The sequence below is a fragment of the Nematostella vectensis genome, chromosome 3, assembly GCF_932526225.1.
Source record: "Nematostella vectensis chromosome 3, jaNemVect1.1, whole genome shotgun sequence".
Taxonomy (NCBI): domain Eukaryota; kingdom Metazoa; phylum Cnidaria; class Anthozoa; order Actiniaria; family Edwardsiidae; genus Nematostella; species Nematostella vectensis.
In genome coordinates, this window is record NC_064036.1 from 3,035,089 (window position 1) to 3,057,243 (window position 22,155).

At 41.1% G+C, this 22,155-nt stretch overlaps 1 protein-coding gene and 1 long non-coding RNA gene across 3 annotated transcripts in view; both read left to right on the top strand.

Annotated features, from left to right (window-relative positions):
- LOC5507741 overlaps positions 1–22,155 on the top strand; it is a 38,111-nt gene that overhangs the window by 11,611 nt on the left and 4,345 nt on the right. For both annotated transcript variants that reach the window (XM_048724651.1, XM_048724650.1), the window contains exons 13-39: positions 68–173; positions 470–631; positions 1,238–1,369; positions 2,188–2,319; positions 4,822–5,037; positions 5,947–6,172; positions 6,744–6,793; positions 7,028–7,178; positions 7,526–7,694; positions 8,117–8,373; positions 8,948–9,108; positions 9,288–9,447; positions 9,784–9,916; positions 10,419–10,611; positions 11,238–11,340; positions 11,925–12,038; positions 13,417–13,590; positions 14,555–14,794; positions 15,309–15,440; positions 15,672–15,806; positions 16,209–16,331; positions 17,008–17,130; positions 17,572–17,769; positions 19,528–19,719; positions 20,191–20,433; positions 21,061–21,300; positions 21,791–22,012. In XM_048724651.1, coding sequence (XP_048580608.1) covers positions 68–173; positions 470–631; positions 1,238–1,369; positions 2,188–2,319; positions 4,822–5,037; positions 5,947–6,172; positions 6,744–6,793; positions 7,028–7,178; positions 7,526–7,694; positions 8,117–8,373; positions 8,948–9,108; positions 9,288–9,447; positions 9,784–9,916; positions 10,419–10,611; positions 11,238–11,340; positions 11,925–12,038; positions 13,417–13,590; positions 14,555–14,794; positions 15,309–15,440; positions 15,672–15,806; positions 16,209–16,331; positions 17,008–17,130; positions 17,572–17,769; positions 19,528–19,719; positions 20,191–20,433; positions 21,061–21,300; positions 21,791–22,012 — 4,487 coding nt within the window. The remainder of the gene's footprint in view (positions 1–67; positions 174–469; positions 632–1,237; positions 1,370–2,187; positions 2,320–4,821; positions 5,038–5,946; positions 6,173–6,743; positions 6,794–7,027; positions 7,179–7,525; positions 7,695–8,116; positions 8,374–8,947; positions 9,109–9,287; positions 9,448–9,783; positions 9,917–10,418; positions 10,612–11,237; positions 11,341–11,924; positions 12,039–13,416; positions 13,591–14,554; positions 14,795–15,308; positions 15,441–15,671; positions 15,807–16,208; positions 16,332–17,007; positions 17,131–17,571; positions 17,770–19,527; positions 19,720–20,190; positions 20,434–21,060; positions 21,301–21,790; positions 22,013–22,155) is intronic.
- On the top strand, positions 11,370–11,633 carry LOC125561167. The gene is made up of 2 exons (XR_007307179.1): positions 11,370–11,491; positions 11,530–11,633. It is a non-coding gene; the product is annotated as an uncharacterized LOC125561167 (long non-coding RNA).

Genomic DNA, 22,155 nt, shown 5'->3' on the forward strand with positions numbered 1-22,155 from the left:
ATGATCTTTTTCCCGATATACTTCTATCTTTCTATCTATCTATAAAATAAATGGAATTGTCTTCTAGTGTGACCTACCAAGTTGGTGCACCCATCCCCATTACTGGCGTACAGTTTGGGATGCGAGTAGAGTTCGGCTACGATTGTCTCATACCAGCTGATTTCGCAGTAGACGTGAGTAGAAAAGGCTTGGTTATGTAAGTTTAGCTATCAGACCGGCCAAGAATATCAAGCACTTTGCCAAGGTTATCGTTTTAATAATACTACAATGTAACAAACAATTCATTGATATCGGCTTAAAGGATGTGTGATGTGTCCCCTACTAATTATTTTTTTTTGCTCTTGCTTCAATCAGCGTTTATTTATTTCTATCGTGTCCCCCCACTTACTCATTGTTCGCACTCTTCACTTGATTGCGCTTCTGTTGTGTCCTTTATTAACTTATTTTTCGCGCTTTTCTCTTCATTCAGGGTCACTGTTTTGGAGGCGCCGGGTACGTTGGGGTAGGCAAGCCACAGTTCTTCCACGCAGACATCACGGCTCTTACAATTGGTAAAATTGCGCGGATGTTGGGGAGTACCCTCAAGCTGCCTAAACCCATAGACGAGACTGGCTTCCGCGAAAATACCCTCGTAAGTAAGAACGGATTTGCACTATAGGAGAAAGGTTCATTAAATAAGGCGTGTAAGATAAATACCTAGGCGTGTAGGACAAATACCTAAGGCCTGGTTTCCACTTGAGTTATCACTATGATAAAAGGTTTAGTAAGTAAGACTTAGTAAGACAAATACCTATGACAACGGCTAAAGGCTTTGGTTACATTTGTTGTGGAATTTTCGGAATAAAGTAATAATTATTTTTATTATTGGCATTTGTGTATTTGTGTAATATGATTATGAAAACAATTTCGGCTGGCTTTAAGGGATTGTTTGTGGATTGAGATGCCTTCAACCAAATATTGTTATTAGGATTTATCAAACTCGTGTGACTTTTCTTGAAAGAAAAAGACCGCTGTATTTTAAAATTCCTGTAATAACAATGGCGTCTAAATCCAACGAATGTCCATCAAGTGTTGTTTGGGCTTTTCTCCATCTCCCTTAATTACTGACTACAGCCAATAAAACGATTTCTCGCCAGTGATTGACATCTGGAATTGTTTGTTATCTTATGGTGGGTTGAGAGACGCACCAGGTTTGATAGTGTTACATTATATGACAAGATTCGTGTGTATTTTAAAGGTGTCATACGCCACAGAGGGTGTAGACTTGAGGATCGCGGGCGGACCATACATCCCAGAGGGATTCCAACTCAAGGGACGAGTAAACATCTTCGGTTGGGAAATCTACGCCCATATTAAGCTCTCATCTTCGGTAAGTACTCGGTATAGATATCGTAAGGACACAGTAAGACGTTCATCTTCGGTGTGTACTCCATAAAACTTTCATCTTTGGTGAGTACTCGGTAAGACTATCATCATTGTTGAGTACTCGGTAAGGCTATCATCATCTGTGAGTACTCGGTAAGGCTATTATCATCATTGGTGAGTACTCAGTAAGGCTATTATCTTCGGTGAGTTCTCGGTAAGGCTATCATCATCGGTGAGTGATCGGTAAGGCTTACATCATTAGTGAGTTCTAGGTAAGGCTATCATCTTCTGTGAGTACTCGGTAAAGCTAACATCTTCGGTGAATACTCGGTAAGACTATCATCATTGGTGAGTACTTGATAAGGCTATCATCTTCTGTGAGTAATCGATGAAAGCTATCATCTTCGGTGAGTTCTCGATAAAGCTATCATTATTGTTGAGTACTCGGTAAGGCTATCGTCTTCGGTGAGTTCTCGGTAAGGCTATCCTCTTTGGTGAGTACTCGGTAAGACTGTCATCTTCGATGAGTAATCGATAAAAGCTATCATCTTCGGTGAGTATTCGTTAAAGCTATCATCTTCAGTGAGTACTCGTTAAAGCTATCATCTTCGGTGAGTACTCGGTAAAAGCTGTCATCTTCGGTGAGTACTCGGTAAAAGCTGTCATCTTCGGTGAGTACTTGTTAAGGCTATCATCTTCGGTGAGTACTCGGTAAAGCTATCATCATCGGTAATTACTCGGTAGACCGCTTACTTTCGTTTTTTTCGCGGGCAAACGTTTTGTGGAACTTTTTCTAATCATGACGTATAATCTTTGTCGTAGGCCATACTTTTTGACCTGAAGCCTGACCCGGTGCATATTGGCAGCGTCGCAAAGATCGTACGCAGCCCCACGGACTCGAAGCAAGGACCTTGGTTCTACGTGGATGCGCGTAAGGATCCCATCTACTGGGATGTAAGTTACAACTAATATCTAAGGGGGGTCAAACGTGGATGGCAAAGCCAAGGCCACGCGTGGCGTCATTTCCTTATAAATATATTGTTGCAATGACATAATTATGTAGAAAGTGTTTGCCCGTGAGTGAGATTAAAAAGAAATAACTTTTCAAGAGAAAAATTGTCAGCAATTATATTGTAATAGATGAGGATGCCGGGTATTCGGACCGTCTAGGCGGTAATCTTATCTAGGCGGTAATATAAATCAAAATCTATTTTTTAGGTGGCGGGATGAATTTTAATTCATCCTTACAATGAAAACGGCTCGATTATTTTTCTAAATATGGAATAATGTTGGGAAATTTATATTTTGAATATTCACAATAACATTGTTTTTGACAAAAACGAGGGCTACATAGCTATCCTGGCGACTTACTTTTCGCAGGCGTACATTGAGGGTTACATTGTATGATGACTTTGTGATTTCCTGTTGACAGACATACATTGCGGGTTACATTGTATGATGACTTTGTGATTTCCTGTTGACAGGCATACATTGAGAGTTACATTGTATGATGACTTTGTGATTTCCTGTTGACAGGCATACATTGCGGGTTACATTGTATGATGACTTTGTGATTTCCTGTTGACAGGCATACATTGAGGGTTACATTGTATGATGACTTTGTGATTTCCTGTTGACAGGCATACATTACGGGTTACATTGTATGATGACTTTGTGATTTCCTGTTGACAGGCATACATTGCGGGTTACATTGTATGATGACTTTGTGATTTCCTGTTGACAGGCATACATTGAGGGTTACATTGTATGATGACTTTGTGATTTCCTGTTGACAGGCATACATTGAGAGTTACATTGTATGATGACTTTGTGATTTCCTGTTGACAGGCATACATTGAGAGTTACATTGTATGATGACTTTGTGATTTCCTGTTGACAGGCATACATTGAGAGTTACATTGTATGATGACTTTGTGATTTCCATTGACAGGCATACATTGAGGGTTACATTGTATGATGACTTTGTGATTTCCTGTTGACAGGCATACATTGAGAGTTACATTGTATGATGACTTTGTGATTTCCTGTTGACAGGCATACATTGAGGGTTACATTGTATGATGACTTTGTGATTTCCTGTTGACAGGCATACATTGAGGGTTACATTGTATGATGACTATGTGATTTCCTGTTGACAGGCATACATTGAGGGTTACATTGTATGATGACTTTGTGATTTCCATTGACAGGCGTACATTGAGGGTTACATTGTATGATGACTTTGTAATTTCCTGTTGACAGGCATACATTGATAGTTACATTGTATGATGATTTTGTGATTTCCTGTTGACAGGCATACATTGAGGGTTACATTGTATGATGACTTTGTGATTTCCTGTTGACAGGCATACATTGAGGGTTACATTGTATGATGACTTTGTAATTTCCTGTTGACAGGCATACATTGAGAGTTACATTGTATGATGACTTTGTGATTTCCTGTTGACAGGCATACATTGAGAGTTACATTGTATGATGACTTTGTGATTTCCTGTTGACAGGCATACATTGAGAGTTACATTGTATGATGACTTTGTGATTTCCTGTTGACAGGCATACATTGAGGGTTACATTGTATGATGACTTTGTGATTTCCTGTTGACAGGCATACATTGAGGGTTACATTGTATGATGACTTTGTAATTTCCTGTTGACAGGCATACATTGAGAGTTACATTGTATGATGACTTTGTGATTTCCTGTTGACAGGCATACATTGAGGGTTACATTGTATGATGACTTTGTGATTTCCATTGACAGGCATACATTGAGGGTTACATTGTATGATGACTTTGTGATTTCCTGTTGACAGGCATACATTGAGAGTTACATTGTATGATGACTTTGTGATTTCCTGTTGACAGGCATACATTGAGGGTTACATTGTATGATGACTTTGTGATTTCCTGTTGACAGGCATACATTGAGGGTTACATTGTATGATGACTATGTGATTTCCTGTTGACAGGCATACATTGAGGGTTACATTGTATGATGACTTTGTGATTTCCATTGACAGGCATACATTGAGGGTTACATTGTATGATGACTTTGTAATTTCCTGTTGACAGGCATACATTGATAGTTACATTGTATGATGATTTTGTGATTTCCTGTTGACAGGCATACATTGAGGGTTACATTGTATGATGACTTTGTGATTTCCTGTTGACAGGCATACATTGAGGGTTACATTGTTTGATGACTTTGTAATTTCCTGTTGACAGGCATACATTGAGAGTTACATTGTATGATGACTTTGTGATTTCCTGTTGACAGGCATACATTGAGGGTTACATTGTATGATGACTATGTGATTTCCTGTTGACAGGCATACATTGAGGGTTACATTGTATGATGACTTTGTGATTTCCTGTTGACAGGCATACATTGAGGGTTACATTGTATGATGACTTTGTGATTTCCTGTTGACAGGCATACATTGAGGGTTACATAGAGATTTTCAGCATCTCAGTATACTGTCGTCTGAACTTCACCATGAGCTATCTGGAACTGCTGATCCAAGGCAACTTCCTCAACCTGATAAAGGCCGAGGTGTACATCGAGGCCAAATACGGCATTACATTTGACTTCCTCTTACCTCAAAGCTTCTACGTCCATGTCGAAGTTGATCTTAGCGGTATTAACAAGGTAAATAAACTTAATATTTAACATTTGCAATTTCGCTAGGCCCTCAACTAGCTTAAGTGCTATCAAAAGAGCAGAGTTAAATCAAGATTTAAAAAGAATCCAAAGAGACAGCGTTTTGGTGATTCCTTTTTGGTGAGATAATAGGTTCCGAGCCTACTTGATAAATCTAACAATAGGCGACTTGCGCTAAGAGAACTACGGAGCCCTAGAAGCGCCATGTGATCGAGCTTATTTTTTTAGAAGTATTTTTATTATATTTTATTGGTTCGTGTTCAAGTTTTTTTTGTTTCGACTTTCTACGGATCGACTTTTTTACGGATCGGCTTTCTACGGATCGGCTTTCTACGGATCGACTTTTTACGAATCGACTTTTTACGGATCGAATTTCTACGGATCGATACGGATCGACTTTCTACAAACGACTTTTTACGGATCGACTTTATACGGATCGACTTCATACGGATCAACTTTTTACGGATTGACTTTCTACGGATCGACTTTTTACTGATCGACTTTCTCGGTAAAAAGTCGAGCCTTAGAAAGTCGATCCGTAAAAAGTTGATCCGTAGAAAGTTGAAATAAAGAAAAACTTGAACACGAACCAGTAAAATATAAACACGATCCTTCTTCACGGTCACATGGCCCTCTAAGGCTCCAGAGATAACGTGACTTTTTGGGTGGCAATCTTGCGCGCGCTCAGGATTTTTACGACAGAATAACGAAACAAAAAGCAAATTTTTCAGCGCTTCCGAATCTGCCAGAAAGGACTTTTCTCTGTTGAAATGTTATATATTTTTGTCTTTGTCTGGCGTGAAGGCCGCAGCCGTTTCTGGGGTTATTTTGGCTTGAACTTGCCATGTAAAAAGTCACATGACTTCTTAGCGCAAGTCCCCTATTGTTCTCCCTCAGGCACTTGACGAAGCTGCCGCCTGGGTCAAGGGTGCATTCGAGGCTGCGCAAAAGAAGCTATCGGACGCCCGCAATCATGTGATAGAGAAAAAAGCAGAGTGTAAGAGGAAAATGAGCTTGAAGTGCGACAACTGCAAGAGAATGCAATGCGCGCGCGCTGAGAGGAACTGCAAAGGGGCTTTAGACGCTGCTGGGAAGTGGATCGGCGGAGTAATCAACGCCGCAGGTAAATTTCTGCTTCTCCTTCAGTATAGATATAAACCTATTTCACAAAAGGTTGTCAGGGCAAATGGTAAATGGGTTATGGGTACTAATTATTTGTAAAATTAAAGGTGTTAAATAAAGTCCAGCAATGTAAGAGCCAAGCATTGGTAACCTTGGTTACTTTCGGTCGGAGAACTGCCATTTGCCAATCGCCATTCCCACTGACAACCATTATTGAAATAGATGTATACTGATCTACGTAGATTACAATCATAACTAGAATTTAGTGTGTAAACACTGTTCCTGAAGATGGCATCACCGGCCAGTATCCCAAATTACGAGGAAATGGCCAGTAGGGGTGTGGCTGTGCCCTACATAATTTGTCAATGCTTCTGTATTGTGCTCCCCCAATATTTCGAGGCCTGCTACGGCCCTGTAGGCGGCCAGGCTTTTACATCTCACCCTTAAAAAGCGGATCATATAGCATACAAATCCCTAAATACATAAAGCATAGAAGTCCATGCCACTAAGCTTTCACGACTCGGTATGTTTCCGTAGCTAAACTTCTGCTAACTGAGCTGTTATGTTTCTAGGAAAATGGATCGCTGGAGCCGTGAAGACGATTGGCAAAGCTCTTGCACCTGTAAGTTAATACCTTTTATTTTACACGATAAATTTTCAAAGAGTTCTGTTCAGTTGTATTACTAAGGAAAATGGTACCCCTGCCCTCGAGACCTCAGTGCCACATGCTACCATAAATACTGCCGTCTGGCATCTACCTGCTCCGTTTAAGAAAGATGAGTGGTCCTTTAACATGAAAACAAAGCAAAGTATTTCATTACATGCGGTATGCTGTAACCGTATGACTGTGGTTTAGGTTGGTAAATTCTTCAAGAAGGTGTTTAAGGGATGGCGTCGTAAGCGAGCCCTTCAGCAGAAGCAGAACGAGCTGTTCGCAGTGCACATTCGGCGCAGACGATTTATCAGTAAACTTATCTGCGAGGGGATTGTCGGCGGCGGCTGCAAGGGTAAGGAACCAAACCTGGGTTTCGTGAAATTACTGGGTTACTAAAGGGGCTCTATTTTTATTGTTGTTGGCTAATAAGTCAAATTTGACAATCTTGTATTCTCCGTCAACATGTATCCTACGTATTAAAAGGCACATTTCTGTTGTATAATACCACTGGTATTGTTTCAGTGTTGTCTTCGTATAAAAGGGTGCACAATTCTTGTCTTATACCACTTGTGTTGTTTCAGTGGTGTCTTCGTATATAAGGGTGCATGTTTCTTGTTTAATACCACTGGTATTGTTTCAGTGTTGTCTTCGTATAAAACGGTACATGGTTCTTTCCTAATACTACTTGTGCTGTTCTAGTGGTGTCTTACCTATGCGAGGGTACATGTAAAGCTGTCGAGCATATTGGCAAAGGTCTCTGCAATATCTTAGACGTCGCCATTGGGTTCCTGAAGGGTGTCGAGGCTGCTTGTGGATGGGTTAGCAAAGCCATCCAGTATGTGCTGACACAGCTATTCAGGATACACAGGTAATCAAAAATCAATATTCCGGGAGCAATGTAATACTTACACACATGCCTTGTCACTCCGGTTTTGCCTCAATAACACTACATAGCTCTGCGCCCATATAGTTCCTACTAGTAAGACTTCCACTCAGCATTTGTCTCAGTGTTTTTGTTTGTTTATTCTAGCTCCTCTTTATTGCCCTTGATAAATGATCTCATGATTTACTATTAGCTAATAGGAAAGTTATTTCTTATCGACAGCTTTTCAGTAAAGTCACGTTATAGCTCACATTTTAAATATTACTATGATTAAAAACCGTTTAAATGGCTAGGCTGCTGTAAATTATTCTTTCAGTAGCAACATGCTCGCCCATCGCGGGCCTATTTTTTTCCATGAACATTTTTTCCATCATCTAACCAATTACCTATCAACTCCTACTCCTCAGGATCATGTTCCAATTCTCTCTGAATGCGTTTGATGCAAACAAGAACACGTTTGCTGCGGGAGTCGACTTGACCATATTTGGCAAGAGGATGTTCCTGGGCCTAGCGTTCAATCTTCTTGATCCGATCGGTAGTCTTAAAGTCGGTGCCGATGCTGCCACCAGTTTTTATAAGAATAAGATGAATCCTAATGGTCGCACTGACACGGAGAAAGACTACTATGATAAACCCAACCCGTACTCAGACTTCGAAATGACAGGTAATGACTTATGCTACGAGAAAGACCTGGTGCTTCAAAAACCAGCGATTACCTATTTCAGAGGCGTACAAACCTTTTTCAAACTTGTGTTGATTATTTTCTGCTTCCACAACCTCTACACAGACGACCTAGTTTTCCCACAGCGTGTCTGTTGTCTTTGTACTTATATCAGGTTGGGGAGCTTTATTCCTTTTGTACGCGCCCATTCCGCGTAAAAATAAACCTTCGGAAAAAAAGAAAAAAAAATGAGGAATATAACGGCGAAGGCGTGCTACCACGCAGCTAGCATAAATAACAGAGGTGGTAGTGTGTCACTTTTATGATTTATGCGGCCAGTACAGACTCTGAGGGGGGGGGGGGGGAGAACATTTTTTCTTCGGCGTCCCACGTCTCTCCCCAGACGGAAAGATTTACTTACAAATTCCACTCAGGGCATTTAATTTTTTTTTTGGCTTCTTGGATTTGCCTCTTAGGAGAATTGCTATTTTGAGGATTTCTTTAAAGGTGGGTTAATTAATGTATGGGAAAAAGGTAATTTAATTCAGAAAACAGATACATATGTTTGAAATTACAGAACAATTCTCTATCGAGAACCAGCAGGCCGCAACAGATGACAGGAAAGGAGGCTGTTTGTTTGTCGACAGTAAGAACGAAAACGCTGCTGTCAAGGTCACCGGCTGTAACTCAACCGATGATCGCCAAGTGTGGTCTTACACGATTAAGGGCCAACTCTCGGTAAGCATTCCCCTAATAATGGTCACCAGGCTTCACGTGTGGTCCGGGAAATGTATCAAATTTTTGTCGTGTAAATAAGGCTTGACAAAGGGTCTTTTTCTAGAACGTGTGGTCAGGATATTGTATCAAGCTTTGCCGGTGTAGACCCGGCGCGACACATTTTTGTTGTTGTTCAATAGAACGTGTGGTCAGGACATTGCATCGATACGAATGGAGCGTCTGCTGGTAACAAGCTGGTGCAGAAGAAATGTGACCCGCGTCGAGATGATCAGAACTTCCAGTGTGATTTGATCGTCAGGACCGTGAAAAGACGCAGAGCCAATTTGTGCTGGCAAGCAGGTATGATCTTCCTTAATTCCCAACTTCATTACTTCCCTCCTTCCCCCATTACTTCTCGCTTCTTGGTTCGCTCGTTTCTCCCTCTTTCTCCCCCTTTCCTTAGCTCCTTTATTCAATCTATTCATCTTTCCTTCACTCATTTTGTCCTTCCTTTTATCCTTATTAATTGATTTCTTTATTCACCTTTTCCTTACTCACCTATTCCCTCACTGTTCCTGTCTTTACTTCTTTCGTCCCTTATACTCTTCCTTACTCCCTCTCGCCCTCTCTTTTTTTCCTCCCTCCTGATCAGACCTCACGAGAGTAAGATATTCACCAACTTTCCCCCTTGTTCAGCTCCTGTGAGCCTGAATGGACCTGGCTCGCTGGTTCATCTCGGATCGCTCAAGTGTATTCACCCGTACCACGGCGGCCACTCTGTCCCAGAGGGCGACAAACTCGTTATCCATGATGGCTGCAGCGAACAGAGGTAAATCTGCAGCCCCATCGCGCTCTTGTACATGTTAATATCTAAGTATGGATTGAATAACCTGGGAAGCCTGGGCCCTGATGTAGTTTCCGTAATATAAAGTTACTTCCTTGTATTTTAGTCTTGTCGGGGTTTTGTTCGTAATAACGAGGTGCCCGAAATAGGTGTCTGTGTAAGGTGAGCGTTGACTGTAATATGGTGTCTGTGATAACAAGGTGTCCGTAAGAGCTAAGTACTTGTAAGGCCAGCATTGACTGTAATAAGGTGTCTGTGATAACAAGGTGTCCGTAAGAGCTAGATGTCAGCAAGGCGAGCGATGACTGCATGTCCAGTGTGTTTTGAGACGAACTGAAAAAAAACAGAGTTTCTTTTTTTGTTATCCTTATTTGTTTACTTTTTTCTTTGTAAAGTGAAAAGCCTTTATTCTTGATATATTCTAACAACATTCGCTAACTACATACACGTGTTGGAATTCAGACTCATATGTTCTCATCTTTAAAAGGTTGGAATTCAAGCTTGACAATGGCTACCTTATGCACACTCCGAGTGGCAAGTGTGTGCGGCCCACGGGGTCGGTCGTGGATGGTGTCCTACTCGGTCTGTACTCTAGCTGTAACGGACACAAGTTCAGCTTCACCAAGGGAGGTTCTTTGCAGCATGTCGGTAGCCGCAAGTGCGTCATCCCCAAATCCGCTGTAAGTACAGAGATATAACAAACCGCTCGGAGGCACTTCGGTGTTTTAGATCTACGAACGCCGGCACGCTGATGAAAAAAGGACGCCACCTCGCCCAAGCGCACACATTTCTCGCGTCGCGTCGAAATCAACAAGAACTGTGCGCGCGCGCCATTTGCGAGGCGGCATCATTTTTCCGTCCGGCGTCGAGGATCTAAATCACCGTATAACGTTGCTAATATTCCCAGCGCTTGAGTATTATACTACTGTACAATATAATACAGTGCTTTATTGAATTATTGATTTATTTCGCTAATGCTTTCAAAAATTGGTCTACATCGAATTACTGCAATACTACATAGTAAACAAATAATTTACAGTTGTCGTTTACGGCAAAAAGTAAAAATACTAAAATTGTTGCACCCATGTATGGTCATCAAAGGTCCCGAGGGATTCCGCGTTTTATTGTCAAATTTCCCGAGCTTGAAGTGTTAACAAGTTTATTTGAAGTATTTTTTCTTTGAATGTACATAGAAAAGCAAAAAGTTAAACACCTCTAATAAGCTTACAATTACAGTTAGGGCCAATAATAATGATGATAACTATCATATCCACTTTGTTAATCACATAATGTTTATTTATACAAGAAAATGAAGCCAGACAACGGGGAGGAGATGGCGCTGAGCAGCAGATGTGAGAACAGCGTCTCCGACCTCTCCAAAGAGCATTTGATCTTCAACTTCATCCCAAGTAATTTTATCTGTCTACTACCTAGGCAGGGCCGAAAAGGGGGATGAAGCACTGGGGGCACATATCCCCCCCCCCCCCCCAATGTTTTTAAAAGTTTTATGGAAATTGCAAGTAGGGGCGTGTCAATCGACGTCTGCTGCAGCTGTGATATGTTATATTACAATGAAATATTATAATATAATATGATAGAAAGGAATGACCTGTGCTGTACATTACCAGAAGTTTTTAGTGTTAGGGAGAGAAGAATCAAAGGAAGGCATTCTTTCTAAATATAACTAGCGGGCATTTAAGACCAAAATTTAAAAAAAGTGTTTATTGGTTGTTAGGATAAAATGGTCACCGCCTCTGTGAGCCAATAGCCGTTAGCACCATAAAGATTGGAATATCCTATATTGTTAATCGCTATTTTCCATATAGGTTGTTTTGATGAAATCATCCCTCCCATAATGCTTTGCGTATGATAATAATGCCTTGGCTTTCATGTATCGGTAGAATTTTTGGCTAATCGCTAAATATATTCTGCGATAAATTCACAATCTAGCATAAACTCTGCTGTGTTCCTATATAACGTGTTTTTTTTTTAGCTAACCCTTACGTCACGATGCAGAAATGCACTGATTTCGGTAACCCTCGTCTTGACCAACGCTTCGAGGTGGAAGACGAGCCCATCAACACCATTTGCACCAAGTTCGCCAAGAGTAAGTCGAGATCCAAAAACAGATAGCAATACACCATGCTCCAGTAGCGGATCTGGGGGAGGGTTTACGGGGTTTAAGCCCCCTTGGCACTGCCAGAAAGTCATATGCAACAACAAATAATTATCCCCCCCATTTGACACTGAGCCAAAAACAGATAACAAAATATTTACTATATACACCAGTACGCCAAGAGTAAGTCACTATAAAAATATAGATAACAAAATATATACGATTACAGTACGCCATGTTCGCCAAGAGTAAGTCCCGATACAAAAACAGATAACAAAATATTTGCTATATACACCAGTTCGCCAAGAGTAAAGGCCCGTCTACACGAGCAAATTTTATGTGGCAAATTTATGTGGCAATTTTTATTTGTTCGTGTAGATGATCGACAAATATTTGTTGTCAGTTTGCTTCAGTAATGATTTTGTACAGCGGAGATACATACAAAATAAAGGCTAGGGTACAAAGAAAGATGGCGCCCATGACACGAACACGACGAATGAGAAAAAATGCTGCAGCAATAGCCGCTGTTATGATGATAGAAGAAGAAAAACGAGAAAATGTTGTGTGAAGGCTTGGAAAAGTCGAAGAGAAGCAAAGGGACTAGCGACTAATCTTGTTTTTATAGACATCACTGCGGCTATTCCACAAACTTTTTCTGACTCGAATTTTCTCTAACAATAAGAAGGAAACAAGTTTCTCTGTCCATCCTTTGTGGTGGCCGCCATGTTGGATGCGCAAATGGTGGAGACTTGGGTCTACTGAATTCAAAATATTTGCCACATTTAATGTGGCGTCTTGTCCTCACGGACCAATTTCGATATTTGACAATCTTTATTTGCCAAAAAAAAGCAAACGTGTTGGCTTTTCGACAAATGCATTTGCCACATAAAAATTTGCCAAATTTGATCATCTACACGAGTAAATAAAAATTGCCACATACACATTTGCCACATAAAATTTGCTCGTGTAGACAGGCCTGAAGTCAATATAAAAATATAGATAACAAAATATATACGATATACAGTACGGCATGTTCGCCAAGAGTAAGTCCCGATACAAAAACAGATAACAGATATACGATATACACCAGTTCGCCAAGAGTACTTCCCTATACAAAAACAGATATCAGATTATAAAAAAAATATCTTCTATATACACCAGTTCGCCAGGAGTGGTAGTTCGTCGTGTTTTCATTATATTTTGGCAAAAAAGAAGTCGTTTTGGGTGTGTTGAGGAAGGAAGGGCGAGAAGCGATAAACCGTGTTGTAAGCAAATTTTATATTTAACGATTTGTTAGCTCGATTGGTTGTAATTTGTGTGTGGGGAAATAAAAGTATTCCATAGTAAAGTTCATACTGATTCTCTCCAGATTTGGCACACAAGAAGTCAGCGGAGCAGTCGAGTACCGCGTACAACGGTCATGCTGAACGCGCAGTGGACGAGAACTACAGCAGCTCGTATGACACCAAGTCTTGTACGCACACCGAGAATGAGAACAACCCGTGGTGGAGAGTGGACTTGGGACGAGAGCACATTATCACGGGTAAAGTGCAAATAGACAGTACTTGAATATGATGGCCGCACAGGAATATAGAAAAGAGAACATTATCACGGGTAAATGGCAAATAGACAGTATTTAGATATGATGGCCGCACAGGGATATAGAAAAGAGAACATTATCACGAGTAAATGGCAAATAAACAGTATTTAGATATGATGGCCGCACAGGGATATAGGAAAGAGAACATTATCACGGGTAAATGGCAAATAGACAGTATTTAGATATGATGGTCTCACAGGGATATATAAAAGAGAACATTATCACGGGTAAATGGCAAATAGACAGTATTCAAATATGATGGCCGCACAGGGATATAGAAAAGAGAACATTATCACGGGTAAATGGCAAATAGACAGTATTTAGATATGATGACCGCACGGGGATATAGAAAAGAGAACATTATCACGGGTAAATGGCAAATAGACAGTTTAGATATGATGGCCGCACAGGGATATAGAAAAGAGAACATTATCACGGGTAAATGGCAAATAGACAGTATTTAGATATGATGACCGCACAGGGATATAGAAAAGAGAACATTATCACGGGTAAATGGCAAATAGACAGTACTTGAATATGATGGCCACAGGGATTTAGACAAAAGCACATTATCACGGGTAAATGGCAAATAGACAGTTTATATGATGGCCGCACAGGGATATAGAAAAGAGCACTCATTAGGGTTTGAAATTCGCGGACACGAGTGTACACACCAAGACGCACGACTCCTTGTACAAGCTTTGTTTTCATGTTAATGAGTACGCAGGCGCCATATAAGGGTTTTACACGGGCCTGTGAATTTTCACTTCAGGCAGAATAAGGCGAAAGTATGGATATTTCTTATTAAGGCAATTAGCTTAGTGTCAAATAGACTTTCCCTCCCCTTCACTTGTGACTTTAACAGAAGTAAAGAAGTACTCAAATAATGATCTGTATTATTCCCCAGATGTCCTCATTGTCAACCGATACAACAACTTTGAGCGCTTGAAGAACTTTGACGTGCGAGTAGGTATCCACCAGGACCAAAGCCTCAACCCGACCTGCAATGACCGCGTGCGGACTGTAGGTCAGGGACAGGCACTTAGAGTGCAGTGCAATCCGCCAATCCCCGGGAGACACATCGCCATCCAGATGATTGGCAAAGGAATACTCACACTCTGCGAAGTCAGCGTATACTCCAGAACAGGTTTTTATCATACGCCCACCACTATCGAAAAAATCGGGTGTCAATTTCTCTCAACTCACTCTTCCATTTTTCCAAGGAATCGATTCGGTTGTCCGCTTGTCATATAAGACATCAAATTAAACTGACCTCATATACACAAAATGGAGTGGTTTGCTACAGCTTTTTACATTTTGTACCGAACCAAAACTGCGATTTCATTTACACGTGCGTCGCGCCTCGAATATCTAATTTTTATTTCAGGATTTGCAAACTAGAAGCTTTTGTGATTTTGTTCGCCAAAGATCAGATCGATCGCACGCTTTGAAGTGGCTACTAAGCGGGTTTCAATTTGAACGAATTTTTTTAAACACTTACCTGCGAGAGGCCTTAAAGATACATTATTTTTATTGCGACTGTTGTGGTTTCTATCTAGACATTTTCACATTCTCAAGTTTCTTGTCATTTCTCACTAGCTCCGTTGGCTGAGATTTTTCACGTTTTCATAAGCCTCTTGTCATTTTTTCTTTCTCGCTAGCTCCGTTGGCTGATCTATGCCAGCTGGATAATGGCGGCTGCGAGCAAGTCTGCTACAACTTGTGCAACTTGAAAGTGAAGTGCGGATGTTATCCTGGTTTTAAGATGGCTTACGACGGCAGGACGTGTATTGGTACGTTTTAGACAATCGTCCGCATTATCACTAATAATCAATCGTTTTAATCTTTTTAAGCCATACATCCATACGGGAGCACACTTATTTTCATTATTTTCTCATATGCGAACTTATGCATTCGCTTTCTCCATGAACTGTTTTATTGCTTTCTCGTTGAACTGTTACTTACCAAAAAGCCTTAAGATGTGGTGTTCAAGCCGTAACCATGCAGTTTCCTTCTCTTCGCAGATATCGACGAATGTCAAGTTAATAACGGTGGATGCGACATCTTCCACGGTCAGTGTATCAACACTCCTGGAAGTCATCACTGCGCATGTCGAAACGGTTACCAGCTCAAAGAGAACTCCAAATACGTTTGCGAGGGTATGTACTGTATGTTTACACAGGCGGTGTAAACATACACCGTGTATCCAGTGTTTTCATACGTTTACGCGGGTATGTACTGTGTATATATTACAAACAGTGTTCAAATCCTGTGTGGTGCAGTGTTATTATAATATTATACGAAGTACTTTCAAGCAATTATAAGTGGAGTTATACTTAATTGGAAACAGTTTAAGTTATACATAGTTTACAAGGGAAGGGAGCGGTGCTTTTAAGAGGGAGAAGGCTTCGGTTGCTCTGTTGTCCTTGCCGTATCATGGGTCATAAGTTTTTATAACAACGCGTTTGTCTGTAGAGAGTATTTCTCTCCTCAATGTGTGACAAAGCTGATAGAAATAAAATGAAAACGCCCAAATGGTAATGTACTGATTCTCGTTGCAGATCTGAACGAGTGTAATGTGGCAAATGCTGGCTGCGAGCACATCTGTGAAAACACCCACGGCAGTTTCAACTGCGACTGCCGCCAGGGCTACAAACTAAAAGCCGGAGGATATGGCTGCGAAAGTAAGTCAATAGCGGTTGATCCTCTGTTGATCCAACTCACGTGACGCATTGTTTTTGGAAGGCAATTAAACCCAAACCAGCCAACTGAATCCTCTTGGATCACGGTCAAGTTCAATACATCCTACAAAAAAGTAATAGCTTAATTGTATTCTGAAAGTCTCAAACAGTGCAGGAAAAGTTTTCAAAATTACGAGAGCCTGTATTATTAAAAACAAAAATAAAACGACGGTGTCACAACGATTGGAATTGCCTGACTCAAGTTATACTACGTTTTCTATGAATATTAGAACTCCTCTACTTTTCGTTATCGTCATATTGAAGTAACCATTGTTATCTAGAAACAATGTAAAGGGTGGCGACATGTCGAGCGCGACATGTCTCCTAAATGTTTCTAAGTTTCGCCACCGCAAAAAAAAAACATGTAGAGCGCGACACGAAAAGGTTTCTCAACTACGTTCTTTGTCGCTGCTCAAAGAGTTGGCGCGCGCTACAATTTCTCTCTGGGTGACTAAAGGAGACATGTATAGGCGACATTTCACGCCAGGCCTTAGGGGAAAACAAGCGCAATACACGTCATTAAGTCAATGGTCTCAGAATATTTCCATACATAAAAACTTGCTTTTCCGAGTCTTTTCTCTTCAGTTCTAAGAATTAATTGACCCTTGTTCCACCCCAGACATAAACGAGTGTCTCGTCAAGAATGGCGGCTGCGAGCACACGTGCAAAGACTACGAGGGCGGCTACTACTGCACGTGTAACCCTGGTTACCGACTCATGGATGACGACAAGAGCTGTGAAGGTAGGTAGTGGCAAGAATCTTATCGATACTCAAAGACATCACCAATATTCACACTACAAGCACGATGTATAAACATAGCCGTCAAAATTATAAGGGGATAAACCTTGAGTAAAGTTTTTGTGAAGTTTTTGCTCAAGTCTTCATATATAAAATATAAATCTAAGCCAATTCTCACACCATAGCCACAATGTTAAAACATCGGTCAGTAATATAAGGGGAGAAATCGTAACCGAAAACTCCTTATTGAAAAGTTTCCCAAGTTCTATGTGTTAAAAAAAAGGACTTTGAAATTTGGCAGTGCTAACATCCAATGCAACAAGAATAGCTGTTATTTGTCAAATTTTACGTTCGTCGATAAACTTAACACTTGTGGTAGTTATTTCTGTTACTGTTACCAACCACACCCCCTTGACAAGCCTTGTTTTCCTTTTCCCCGCAAAGAAATCTACTGCCCGGCTCTCGAGACTCCGTTCCGTGGCTCCATCACACCGTCTCTCTGTACTGATCAGCGGGAGAACATCCGACGTAACACCATGTGCGCGTATGGCTGCCGTACCGGCTACAACCTTGCGGGTGGTGACGGGTCGCTCACGTGCAAGCTTGACGGAACATGGCAGGGTCGTACTCCTTACTGCAAACGTGAGTACTAGTAGTGTAATACTCTCGAATCCGTCATCCCCCCCCCCCCCTCCCTACCAGTACTAACACTGGAATGCTTCCGGATCCGCCATGCCCTATGAGATCCCCCCCACCTCGTAAATGTAAGTACTATAAAGGCCCGTACCCAGGATTTTATTTTTATTTTTCTTGGGGGGGGGGGGGTGCGAAATCCGAAAAAATAGACCTAATTTTTCCGGGGGGGGGGAGGGAGGGAGGGAGTTCTCTGATAAAAATCTAACCACCTCCGCAAGAACGAAAAGGGATTTTTTTATGCCTTTGCAGTGTCTCTACGGGACGTTTATTGTCCATTCTGTAACCTCTGTATAGCGGTCATGTAATAACAATGTCCTTATTTTGATCTATTCTGTAACCTCTGTATAGCGGTTATGTAATAATAATGTCCTTATTTTGATCCATTCTGTAACCTCTGTATAGCGGTCATGTAATAATAATGTCCTTATTTTGATCCATTCTGTAACCTCTGTAAAGCGGTCATGTTATAATAATGTCCTTATTTTGATCCATTCTGTAACCTCTGTATAGCGGTCATGTTATAATAATGTCCTTATTTTGATCTTTTCTGTAACCTCTGTATAGCGGTCATGTAATAATAATGTCCTTATTTTGATCCATTCTTGTAACCTCTGTATAGCGGTCATGTAATAATAATGTCCTTATTTTGATCCATCTTGAAACCTCTGTATAGCGGTCATGTAATAATAATGTCCTTATTTTGATCCATTCTGTAACCTCTATATAGCGGTCATGTTATAATAATGTCCTTATTTTGATCCATTCTGTAACCTCTGTATAGCGGTCATGTTATAATAATGTCCTTATTTTGATCCATTCTTGTAACCTCTGTATAGCGGTCATGTAATAATAATGTCCTTATTTTGATCCATCTTGTAACCTCTGTATAGCGGTCATGTAATAATAATGTCCTTATTTTGATCCTTTCTGTAACCTCTGTATAGCGGTCATGTTATAATAATGTCCTTATTTTGATCCATTCTGTAACCTCTGTATAGCGGTCATGTAATAATAATATCCTTATTTTGATCTTTTCTTGTAACCTCTGTATAGCGGTCATGTAATAATAATGTCCTTATTTTGATCCATTCTGTAACATCTGTATAGCGGTCATGTAATAATAATATCCTTATTTTGATCCTTTCTGTAACCTCTGTATAGCGGTCATGTTATAATAATGTCCTTATTTTGATCCATTCTGTAACCTCTGTATAGCGGTCATGTAATAATAATGTCCTTATTTTGATCCATTCTGTAACCTCTGTATAGCGGTCATGTAATAATAATGTCCTTATTTTGATCCTTTCTGTAACCTCTGTATAGCGGTCATGTAATAATAATGTCCTTATTTTGATCCTTTCTTGTAACCTCTGTATAGCGGTCATGTTATAATAATGTCCTTATTTTGATCCTTTCTTGTAACCTCTGTATAGCGGTCATGTTATAATAATGTCCTTATTTTGATCCATTCTTGTAACCTCTGTATAGCGGTCATGTTATAATAATGTCCTTATTTTGATCCATTCTGTAACCTCTGTATAGCGGTCATGTAATAATAATGTCCTTATTTTGATCCATTCTGTAACCTCTGTATAGCGGTCATGTAATAATAATGTCCTTATTTTGATCCATTCTGTAACCTCTGTATAGCGGTCATGTAATAATAATGTCCTTTTTTTTATCCATTCTGTAACCTCTGTATAGCGGTCATGTGTCCAGTGCTGTCCGACCTCGCCCAAGGAGGTGTAATGCCCAGGTCGTGCTCTATGAAAGATGTTGAGTACGGAACGAGGTGTGTGTATTACTGTAACCAAGGTTACGAGCTCCGTGGACCTCGCTACACTACTTGCGAGAACACCGTCTGGTCTCAGCCTGCGCCTGTCGCCTGTGTCAGAGGTATTACGCCTGTCATAAGGTTATGCGCTCGTTCACGATAGACACGTGCAGTGCTAAATCTTGTCTAAGTGAGCACGCACTTAAAACAGCTTTTGGCTTGGACTTGATGGAAACTCACTCGACTTTTATAATAAACAGAAAACAAGCAGTTAAAACAAAATTGTCTAGTGTTCATACTTACTAGTTTTACTATTCAATGAATTTGAATGATCATATTGTTTGGTAAACGAGCGCTAAGATAGGTCTGGAGGTACAGTTGGAAGGGGATAAACAGAAGACATTCCCATTCAATGCCCCTCACGTCATTGCCTTCCATGCCCTAGCCTCCCAATATTGCTCATGTACATAATGTATATTTTCATTCGTGAAATGAATGCCATAACTTCTTATTTTCATTTGCACTTTATGACTAAGAACCACTTTTTTCTTCTCTGTGCGAGATACACTAGCTTACACTTGTGCTTTTATCAGTTTACAACAAGCCGTGGATCTCGTGTCCTGCGGACATTGTCGTCGATCTCCCGGCTACCGCGAGTACAGTCACACTGGGCTTCAAGTGGAAGAAGCCAAGTACCAACATGAACCAGCTAACCGTGCTTCCCAGTAACCTGGACGAGAACTACCCTTTCCCGGCCGGCAAGACCCGGGTCATGTGGACAGCGACCAACCCCGACGGCGTGTCCCAGTCTTGCTTCTTCTACGTCATTGTTAACGGTATGATGAAGACAGTATGTAAACGGAAACCTGGTCCTTTTGCGTTATTGTTAACGGTATGATGAAGACCAACCTCAATATAAGTTCAAGCTGGACCAGTTGTAGTTGGTGAAGAGAGGACTACTTGTGCTTTTTTGTGACATGTATCATAAATTCTTAAAAGAAGCGTCAACGTTGTTGCTGTTTACTGCGTTTTGAATATTCTGCTACTCTCTCGATGACGATTTCCAACAGCTATCACCTTCTGGCTTTCGTCATTAAAAATCCTTGAAGCGGTTTTATTTGCTCAAAAGTTATCCAATCACGCCATCTCTTGAAAAGCTCTGACCCCAAAAAGCACAAAATGTAGTTCCATTATCCAATCCTCTCCCACGCACGTCCTTCGTATGAGCTTTTCTAAGAATTTGATAATCATCTCCCACGCACGTCCTTCGTATGGTCTTTTCTAAGAATTTGAGAATCCTCTCCCACGCACGTCCTTCGTATGGGCTTTTCTAAGAATTTGATAATCCTCTCCGATGCACGTCCTTCGTATGGTCTTTTCTTAGAATTTGATAATTCTCTCTCTCGCAGTCTCCCTTACGTCCCTTCAGGTGCAGTCCTCCTTATGTCTATTCTTCTTAACAGATGTTACTCCACCCTCCACCACCAACTGCCCGGCCTCTTTTACACACAAGACGGCTGTTGCTCTCGCTACCGTGACCTGGACGGAGCCTACCTTCACTGACAATGTGGGTGTGGTTAGCGTGATGGCGAGCAAGCGCCCTGGACACCAGATGTACCGGGACACATCACTGAAGGTGCAATACATCGCCGCGGACACTTCTGGTAACACTGAGACGTGCACGTTCACCATCACCGTCGAAGGTACGTTGGATAATTTGGAACCACTTTACATCCGCCATTAGGGACCAGGGCTTGGCTGGCTTGCTGTGTTAGAAAAGGGGGGCGTGAAAAAAATATTGGCTTAGGGGGAGGAGGGCTTGAATTTTATATATATATATATATATATATAGAGAGAGAGAGAGGGGGGTGCAAATCACGATAGCTGTCACTAAAGCCAAATTCATTCCTCGCGAACCTGTTGTGCCGAATTTAAATTTCTGTTTGAATCGACACAAATAATTTAGGCTTAACGTTGATTCAGACGTCGTGATGAGTTGCGCTGATAATAGATTGCGAGTACTCATAGTTGACTTGAAATTGAGTTTCTGTGACATATCAAGATCGACGCTTGATAACGGTGTAGTGCATCACGACTGGCATCGCGTCGAACTTTTTATGTATCCAATACAAACAAATATTATATTCGACATAGCAGTAGTGCGCCTTACTTCTTTATTCTTTTTTCCCTCAGGCATGGTGTGCGTGAACTTAGGCCAGCCCAAGAATGGCCGCGCCAATTACATGGGTGTCATGATGGTCTCGCTAATGTGTAACATGGGATACTACTTCAACCCTAAGCCGCCGGCGACAGCTGATAACGGGATGGCGCTGTTTAACTGCATAGCTGGCCAGTGGAAGCGCTACGTCAGCCCTGGCAATTACGCACACTTGACGTATCTACCCGATTGCACAGGTTCGAGAGGGAACGTGTACCTGATTCAATAACAACTGCTGTGGGTTATAATCTTAAGAGAGCCCCTAAAGTAATCACCAAACAAAGAATTTAGAGACTGAATACGAGAAAAATTCGAGATTCCGGTTTCCTTCGCTTTATCT